The 10,119-nt window shown below is 35.7% G+C and overlaps 1 protein-coding gene across 1 annotated transcript; it reads right to left on the reverse strand.

Annotated features, from left to right (window-relative positions):
• Positions 1-529: 529 nt before the first annotated feature.
• LOC140147251 (histamine N-methyltransferase B-like) lies at positions 530-4,264 on the reverse strand. Its single transcript, XM_072169030.1, has 3 exons — positions 4,036-4,264; positions 1,350-1,670; positions 530-933 (listed from the first exon to the last, which is right to left on the reverse strand). The coding sequence occupies exons 1-3, from the start codon at positions 4,262-4,264 to the stop codon at positions 530-532; spliced, it is 954 nt and encodes a 317-aa protein (XP_072025131.1).
• Positions 4,265-10,119: the final 5,855 nt, after the last annotated feature.

A 10,119-nucleotide genomic window follows, 5' to 3' on the forward strand; every position in this document is an offset into this window, starting at 1 on the left:
TTTCAGAGCTGGTGCCTTTATCGTGCATTGTGTGCTCTCATTCAAAATACATGGTACCTCGTGGACAAATAATGAAATTGGGTATCGTAGCAAAAGGACTCATAAAAATTAAACGGTAGATGTGATTGACTTCATTTTTTCACAACATGTGACTATTGAGTGTGGCATTTATAAAAACTGTCAATAATTGGAAAGTTCAACGTGGTTTTTTACATAAATATCGATTATTGCTCTATTGCACATTTTTTGACTCACCCTGTATATATTTCTGTATGCGACATGATCTGATCCACTCATTCCGACGTTGGAAAATTTGAAAATTGAGTTATTACAATTACTAAGTTGCTCTGCTCAGTATCTAGGCTTACTGAAATGCAGGCATAATTGGTTTCAAAGTTATGAACTTTTTATATCATATATGTCAATTTTTTATGTGGTTTATTGTATTCTTCCCATTTATTTGCGCCTATATTTCAATTTCACTATTGCCGACTTTGGTTTGATTGGATCTGTTCTTAACACATATTACCTACTTTGATATTACTAAAATATCGTATTCAGTATCAAAGTAATATTTATCATTACCTTGATCACCTTTCTTGACACGTGTTTTACGTTTGATATAGTCCATGACTTCATTGAAGATTTTTTCTGGTACTGATTCCTGAAACTTTACTGTCATAGTGATGAAATCAAGTAAAAGCTTGGTCACAGGTGTCATCTCATCTTTGGAAAAAAAATTGGTTAGATCTGCTGATACTGTGTAAGAAGATTGAGTATAATCCATCTGGTACTTGCTGAGAACAGATTTGACATCTGTGGAGGTGATAAGACAGTTTGTCTTTATCTTCTGTGGTTCAGCAGTAGTTGTTGGAGTCTGCTCTTCCATAGCTAGCCGTGGGAATGTCTTCGCAAGCAATGTCGAACCGGAGTCTACAACAGAACGATGAAGTTTATTGCTTTTATTTAAGTGTGTTCAGAGTTATTACCACCCAATTAAGAGGAGCCATGATTACATATTTACATGTATGGTGATATATTGGTACTCATACTTTAGCCCCTAAAGCTTTCTTACCTCCGATCTCAGTAAAATGGCTTTATGTGGATGTGCTGCTGAAATGGATACGGAAAATAGGTCTCATTTTTGGCTTTCTGGTATAATAAGGATAGTTTTTGTTGGGGTAAAAACTGGAATATAGGAGGTCTTTTTGCCTTCAAATTTGTCGCTAATTTTGTGAATCTGGAGCCAAAATTGCACAATACATAACAATTTTGAGAAAATTTGGGCATTGGCTATAGAAATATACGTCAAATTGTCGTGAGTACTTACACTCGAGTGTCTTACCTACCTGCTTGTATTACCATGAAGATCATCCCGCCAGGCTCCAATAACTCATAGAACGTTTTGATTGTTTCTTCTACTTTACCCACATAATACACGGCATGGATAATGGTGATGAAATGGTACTTCTGCCCTGCTTCCGCAGATCTCTCAAACTCTTGGAAGATTTGGTTATGCCACTTGTATTCAATCCCGGTAATGTCGCTGCTATTTTGATGTACCATTTCTTGATACTTGCAGATCTGCTCTGTGCTTGGTTCAATGACAGTTGCAGATATTCGAGAGAATTTGGTTTTCAATTTCTTCAGCTGTAAAGTTTCTTGATTACCTAAATTGTTTTCAATTATTATAATTAGTGGGTTTTTAGCGGGTTCGCCGTCGGACAAGTTTAGAACTGGCAAGCTTTCGTCAGGAGTAGCTCTGACTTCTTCAGGACAAAGTACCTAAGAATGAGACATGTAGACCGCCCCTTGTCTACTGATGACTCTGAAAAGAGTCGTTCACTGAAGACAGAGAACAAGCAGAGAACAACAAATAATTTTTTTTATTAGTTCTAAGATGTATACCCAATTCATAAGGAAATTTCTTTTTCAATTCTCAGTTAACCTCAGATAACCTTATCATGACTTTTTAGCGTTCATTGGTGATCACATCCATCAAGTTAACAACCATCCTGTAATCTACATTCAGATATATATGCAGAAACATAGAAAACTTTACAAAAACGAACAAAATGCAAGCGAAATTGCCAAATAACTAATATATACAAACAATGCATACATGACAAGGCAAGAATTTTATATGAATAAATGTGTTTTTAGTTTCATATTGAATAGCTGGAGTGTACATCCAACAAGTTACATGACAATCCAAAACGGTTGTTTGATGACATGTTACACCGTAGTCATTTTTAAATAAAGGTGAACAATGATGGCGCTATTTAAATTATTGTTTAAATTAAATCTTGTTTACATCTTTACAAGGGGTAGACATTTATATAAAACAATTCTCAAAATTCAAAGTCCATAGTCGATTTTTTACTCTGGGCTTTGGTGCGAAACCTGGACGCTGAATGCAGAAATGGAAAAACGAATCAACGCTTTTGAGATGAACTGCATGCCCAGACTACTTCAGGTGCATTACACTTCTCACACTTCAAACAAGCAGATAAGGGAACTGATGTTAAATATAGGAGAACATGCTCATATGTTGACCATAGTGAAACGCAGCTCAGGTAGCTAATTGGTTTGGGCATGTGACCAGATGGAAGGGCAGCCTCTACTTAGGCCCATGTCTTATTTGTAGATGCACAAATTTTCTCCAATTCCGCGACAGTGAAATCTGATTTAATCTTAACTTCGCCTAAAACAAATGGAAACAGATATTAAAACAAAAATGTCGTCAAAATGTGTTGGGACACATGGAAAACGTATACTATATTATGGTCTTATTTCTGTTATTTTAACGTGATGAAAATCCCCAATTCTCCCCTTCCCCACCAATGAATACACTGTGTTGAAACTTCTAATTTCAATATGTTTATGAGAAAAATAGGGCCTTTCACTTGAAATCAATAAATTACATGATCATGATAATTATCATTAATAAAAACACTGTAGACTACCAATATCACGCTATATAAATGAATGTCGGTAATTCCATTAGAATTAGTCACATTTACAAAAAACATTTATATGTTCTTTTTGCATGAGTGCTTGAAAGGGATGACATTTTATGTTATACATAAGTTTTAAGGAATTTGATTTTCCAAATATATCAGGTCACCTTCCTTTAAATAAAAATAATAAATCGATGATGTTTTGGGCCTGTTGGCTGTTGTATTCTAATAACAAAGTTACCCAGGGCAAGGTTACCTTGTGTAGTGTACGTTATCTTCATATTGTACACTATGTTTAAGGGCTGGGGTATGAACGTTTGGACAGTATTTATTTTGGGACATTAGAGCACATCAGACATATCGAATTGCATTCTGAATACGAAGAATGTCATTCTGATATCAAATAATTTTGATTTTTGAAATTCGCAATTTAATACACATTTTATGGCAAATCATTAAAATTGATATTTTTGCTATTTAACAGTACTTGAAGTAAACTTTATAAATCTGATGATTTATACTTAAAGTGTATGTAGGTGGGATGAAAAGCCGACGATCAATTGAAAATTTTGACCTTTCGTATTGAAGATATGGATTTTTTCCCAAAACACCAAAAAAAATTGGGTCTTTTTGGGAAAAAAATCCATATCTTCAATATGAAAGGTCAAAATTTTCAATTGACTGTCGGCTTTTCTTCCTGCTACATACACTTTAAGAATATATCATTAGATTTATATAATTTACTTCGAGGACTGTTATATATCAAAATTTGAAAAATATCAAATTTTTATAATTTGTCATAAAATGTGTATTATATTGTGATTTAAAAAAAAATGAAAATTATTTGATATCAGAAAGACATGCTTCGTATTCAGAATGCAATTCGATAGGTCTGAGGTGCTCTAATGTCCCACAAAAAATACTGTCGAAACGCAAAAAACGCTCATTTTGGATCCCTTAATTGTATGCCCGTTATATTTTAATGCATGAAGTCTAATAAATAATATGAATAAATAAAAGAAGATCAAAATTGCGGTTCTAACGGCTCCAGATATATGGTCTATTTTGGCCTTACCTTCACTACTGCCCACACCAAGCACACGTAATGGCTGATCATCAAGTTTATCACCAAACTTTTCAGATAAAACCCTCACTACATATGTGTCAAATTCTTCCTCTGTCCGTTTTGCGAGAATTTCCTGATGTCGTGTGTGCTGATAATATGTTTTGAGAGCCATCGAATAGTGAATATTGTTGCAGTATAATGGTTGTGGATTTTTCTGCTGGAAATTTGGTGTAGCCATGTTGCAGTTTAGTAATGTTCCGTAATGTTGCAATCAGATAATGATCCGTGGGTCATGAATCATTTTTTTGTTATTATTATAACTCATGATCAGACATACACTTCACTTCCACATCCAGGGCAGCATAGTGGGTTTAATGAACCCCACATGTGACTAGTCCGACGAATAGGACCTGGTTTTTTTCTCAGTTACCAACTATCACTGCTCAGGCTCTGATTGCTCAAGAAAGATTGACCGCGAAAGTCCAGTGACCACGCCGCTTTCGGGCGGCGATGGTCACTGGACTTTCGCGATTCGTCTTTCTTGCGCCATAGATATGAGATAGTGGTCATAGTCTGAGGTGAATATTGTCTGGGAAATAAGAAAAAAAGGTCCTACACGTCGGACTACATGTGACTCTTTGCATATGGGGATGGCTAAATGGCTAGTTGTGTATGGGCGAGTTGTGCTTGTGTAAGTTGTGGGACGAGTTGTAGGGCAAGTTTATCGGTTGTAGATAGTAGGGTGGAGTAGTTTTGGAGTGAGTTATAGGTTGAATTGTAGTTTCATGTTTTAAATATGAAGAGCATAATCATCCATTGCCTGAAAAATCCGATTTAAAAACTTCAACATGATGAACTTTATGTTGATATGAAATGCAGCCTTTGCCTGCTTTAAATCACATATATCGTCGGTCGCATAGTGGCGTACGTCGTGAAGGACAAAATTCGTTTCCGAGAAAAACATGTTTGAGTGATATGTTACTAGTAACGGAGTCTATACTCCTCTGTTATCTTTAATAGTTAAAAAGGAATATCTACTATAGGATAGAGCTGGCTCTAAATTTATACGTCACTATGTGACAGTGCACATAAACGTTGACAAAAACCCAGTGCATCCAGCCGGATTCGAACCCGCGACCTTCGTATTACTAGCACGACACTCTAACCAACTGAGGTGTTAGTTGTTAGGTGTTAGGTTCGAATGATGTTCGTTGCATTCCTAGCGGAAGCTATCTTTAATAGTTAAAAAGGAATAACTACTATAGGATAGAGCTGGCTCTAAATTTATACGTCACTATGTGACAGTGCACATAAACGTTGACAAAAAACCCAGTGCATCCAGCCGGATTCGCGACCTTCGTATTACTAGCACGACGCTCTAACCAACTGAGGTGTTAGTTGTTAGGTGTTAGGTTCGAATGATGTTCGTCTGCATATTTATAACAAATACACGAAGTCACATAAGTATGAAAATAATTATTATACTTAGTTCTCTGGGTTGATTTTAATTTTTCCCCAGAGTAGGCCAGTGCACTCGTAACCGTATTTCTCACTTTATAATCTAAGCATAATAACACAATTATTCTGCTTTGCTTGAGTTGTTTTGCTACGACGTTTGACAGTGGTTTGACACCTTCCTTTTTGCAGCTCTTGACTTGACCTGAAGCGAAACACGTACTTCTCTTTCATTTTGTTCTAATTTCCATAAATGACAAAAGTGTTATAGACATTACCATTCGGCGGTGAATTTATCACTTGCGAAGTATATAATGTTTCATGGATGCGATTGAATTATAATGATTAATTGCTATGCGAATATGCTACTTACACTTTCATTCGTGATCAACATGCATCGCATATAGTTAATACATTTTGGCTATTTCAAAGGCTTCTAACGAGCGGTCATAACCAAGGACAAATATTTCATCCATCCACTGATAATAACAAATAAAATGCTGATGAGGTATATAGTCTTGGTAATACTTTGATTCGAAAAACATTAACTAATAGCGATAACTTGAAATTGTTGAACATTTTATGGATTTTAATTAAAACAGATCAGAAGTTTAATTTTGTCCCGGTATTTCGAGCCAGGGAACAACTGTCACCCCTACCCGGTTGGTACGCCTCTGTTCTCGTCCCGATGCATTCCTTACGAAAAATGCAGGCAGATATGGAGCAAATGTCGGCGTCGCCGGAATATTTTGCCTATAGCCTAGGAGGCGTTGTAAGGAAATTTTTGGTTGAATAAAAAAAGTACTGTTTACTGAGAGGAAAACTATACTAAATATCATTTTTACTTCAAATTATTTGCGACTCGATCTTACCTCGCGGAAGAACTTAATTTTCTGTTCATATGACTGGGTCGAAACTTGAATGGCAGAAATATTTTAAGCACGGAATTTTAATTCCCACTGCACGAATTTTTAATCTTACTGCACAAACGTGCCAGGAGGCACGTTAAAATAGCCCCTGATATAATGAACCATATATCGTTTTTCTGCCTCCGCAGGAGGTAGTTTGCTTTGAAATTTACACCTAAAATGCCGCACATTGCGCGGCATGTAGGCCGATTGTACAAATTTATATTCTGACAAGTACTCTAATTTCCGCCCAATATCGAGAGCCCAATATATATCCCCCACCTCTTTGCGCCATACATAAATTCGCCTATCGCCATTTCCGAATGTTCAAAAAGGTAATCACGCTTCCTCAGCTTGTGCAATAAATTAGCATTAAAATTAATCTTATTCTATAGGGATTCTAGAAACGCCTAGCACGTGGCGCCAATGGTGCGAGCCTATCAAGCTCATGAATTATGCATTAGAATTGTTTCAAACTCATATGTTGTATAATTGAAGACCGAATTAAAAAGACTAGCTTGCGTATGCCGTCCTGTCAACCAGAACAAAAATGCCATACTGCGCAGGTCAGCAACCAATCACGGCGCGCCTTTGTCATGACGTCAGACGCAAACTAGTATTTTTTAATTCGGTATTTAGTTATAGGGTGTAGCCTCATCACATCAGCAACTTATCGTAGAAATAGTCGGACAACTGTTATGCTGTGTGTGGCAATGGGAATACACATTAAACAAGGTTTAATTTCATGATTACATGAAATCTGATTATCAATGGAAAAACATTGGCTGGAGAAGTTGAAGCTGACGTTCATGGCGACACTTTGGATGTGATAATTTGACATCACGGATTGTTTTGTGCAAAATTTGAGGTATTTTTGTGCCATTTAATACGCGGTGAGTCAGCAGGCCGACTGGCATGCAGGCTAGGCTCGACTAGGCCGCAATCATCGTGCATGCGTGTCTACATCATATAGGCTGAAATGATGGGATTGAAAAGACCGGCTAGGTTTGATTTCTCTGCATACGAGATGTATGTGCTGTGCCGTGTTCAACGTACACACATGTCATGATCATGAATGTATGGTATGATACGCCTAGCCGCGCCTATGGCCGGCTTCATTGCTGTTCAAATACATGTAGGCCTACTAAAGTATTGCAATTTTATTGCGTTGATATAATTCGGAATAATTCGTTTTAAAGTATTTGCTTCCCCAATTCCCATGCGTGGTTGGTCATATTGGTGGTATGTATGTCAGTTTTTTACATTCTACTGAGTAGGCCCTACTGTTGCAATATTTTTGCATGCATACCCATGACCGTTTCAAGACTATGACTGAGAAATTTGCTTTTTGTTTGTTAAGATAAAAATAAAAATAAAATGCAAGAATCATCTTTCCCCACACAATACTTCTTACAAACAAGGTGTTGATATTGGCCCTTTCGATGCAAAACAAAGCACAAATGAAGGAAAGAAAACAAAACAATGTTTTTGATTTTTTATTCAATTACACATACAAAAAAGTAATGGCCTATGAAACGACCCCCCTAAATATAATAATATTAATATTATTTTAGTCCTGAATACAAAATATAATAAACAAGCATAAAAGAATCTGATACGAAAACTTGTTACTCTGAAACGTTACAATCGTAATTTTCAGTCAAAAAATCCACAAGAAATGACTCTTGATACAACTTAGACCTATATTTAAAAAACAGAAACGGCTGCCTGCATCTGGAACTCTTCATATCTGAAAGTTTGAAGGTCTTATTTCATACATTAGAATTATCTGCAAGATGGCTTTAGGTGACCGTGGCCCTATTGGCTAATGCACAAATTTAGATTTTCTTTTCAGTCAAAAAATCCACAAGAAATGACTCTTGATACAACTTAGGCCTATATTTAAAAAACAGAAACGGCTGCCTGCATCTGGAACTCTTCATATCTGAAAGTTTGAAGGTCTTATTTCATACATCAGAATTATCTGCAAGATTGCAAGATGGCTTTAGGTGACCGTGGCCCTATTGGCTAATGTACAAATTTAGATTTTCTTTCTACTTAAATAATACTATAGTATGTTAAAGCTTATGCCCTGTAGATTACATTCGGTTCTTGAGATATGGCCTGTCAAAATGGCGCGAAACGAAAACAAAAAATTGGCAACAAGTTTCGTTTTATTTTCTATATTTTTGACAAGTCCAGTTGCCAGATGATTTTCTAATTACATGCATGAATTATGCAAAGTAAAGATTTCAGATAATCAGATACAATTAAAAGAGCTATGGCACTGAGGCATGGTACATGGGTAGAACACACACTATACTACAAAATTACGGTTGCGTTTTGGCAAATTTCAATTTGCATAATTAATTAGGGCCACTTATTAGAAAAGTTGATTAGGGCCCTAATTAATTATGCAAATGGAAATTTGCCAAAGGCATCCATGGGTTTTATATCTTATTTTGTAGCCGATCTGAACATTTTACTTTGTATAATTCTTGCATATATAATTAGAAAATAAGGGATAGGCCTACCTGACAACATTGCAAAACAAAAATAAAAGAAAGTTGTTGCCAACTTCTTGGTTACGTGCCATTTTGACAGGCCATATTTTGGTAACCGAATATCCGATTAAAATAAAATTTTCAGTCTTGTAATCAGGAGAGAATGGGCTCACATATTTCAATCAGACAAAAATCTATATCCAATAGCGTTACCTTAAAGCTAGCATTATAGGCCTAAGTGTCTCCTTAACTAATAACAAAAGGTGCCCACTGGTATCTTGGAGGCATTGTCTTTTTTAAAGACATTTCTTGTTCGTACTAACTTATTAATTTTTCTTTCGGTATCATGTAGCGCAAGTACTTGTTTAAGGGTAGACAGGGTATTGTTGGTCGAAGCAGCCAAAAAAAATCGATTTTTATTGTCTAAATCAATATATTAGTGAAAAATAACACTTTGATGTTTTGCAAAATTTCATTCTACAAATCATATACTTTGAAAACTTGCTTAATTTATTGTTGTTAATGAGTTATGTACATTTTACAAAAGTGTTGTTGTTTTAGCCCTCTTTACAACATAACTCAAGAACCACAGGACCTATAAAAGCATTTCTGTGATATTTGAATTCTTCTACACGCTCGCAAGGAAATGAGCAATGCAATTTTTGCCGAAACTCACTACCATTCGCAAGATGTTATGAACTACCAAATCGCAACACTTTAAAATTGTGTATTACCTTAAAAGGGAATTTGTTTGCCCGACTTCATTCGTGTTTAATACATGCTTTGTTATCATGTAAACCATAGCATAGTTTTTATTTAAAAATCGTGAATTTACATATGCAACTGACATATAAATGTAGCATTACAAAAATGCAAATAACTATGGAAATATGAATGGGATTTCATGAAGTTGGTTAACTTAAATACATTGGATTCATTTTAAGTATGTCTTTATGAGCTCATGTTGTAAGAGCTATAAACTACTATACTCTTCCACTTTGCATAATGCGGAAGGAATGTTAGGTTTAAAAAGCAGCTAAAAAGCAGTTTGTAAAGAATAGTTTGTAGGGCTTGTTATCTTCACCTCGTGCATATTACGTACCTGCATTTCCTCGAAATCAGTACAACAAAAAACTCCTTGAAAGGAAACTTATCCGATCTCAAGGTTATGTGAAGTTGGATTAACGGGAAACATGAGATGCTGCTTTTGGATAATAACATGTTAA

This window comes from Amphiura filiformis, chromosome 3 (genome assembly GCF_039555335.1).
Source record: "Amphiura filiformis chromosome 3, Afil_fr2py, whole genome shotgun sequence".
NCBI classification, from domain to species: domain Eukaryota; kingdom Metazoa; phylum Echinodermata; class Ophiuroidea; order Amphilepidida; family Amphiuridae; genus Amphiura; species Amphiura filiformis.

Bases quoted from the DNA above. Each gene is read 5' to 3' on its own strand.
- LOC140147251 (XM_072169030.1), bottom strand. From the start codon at position 4,264: ATGGCTACACCAAATTTCCAGCAGAAAAATCCACAACCATTATACTGC. The intron at 1,671-4,035 runs GTAAGGCCAAAA...AAAACAATTTAG, and splicing joins TGGTGTGGGCAGTAGTGAAG to GTAATCAAGAAACTTTACAG. The intron at 934-1,349 runs GTAGGTAAGACA...GTTCTGTTGTAG, and splicing joins CTTCATGGTAATACAAGCAG to ACTCCGGTTCGACATTGCTT.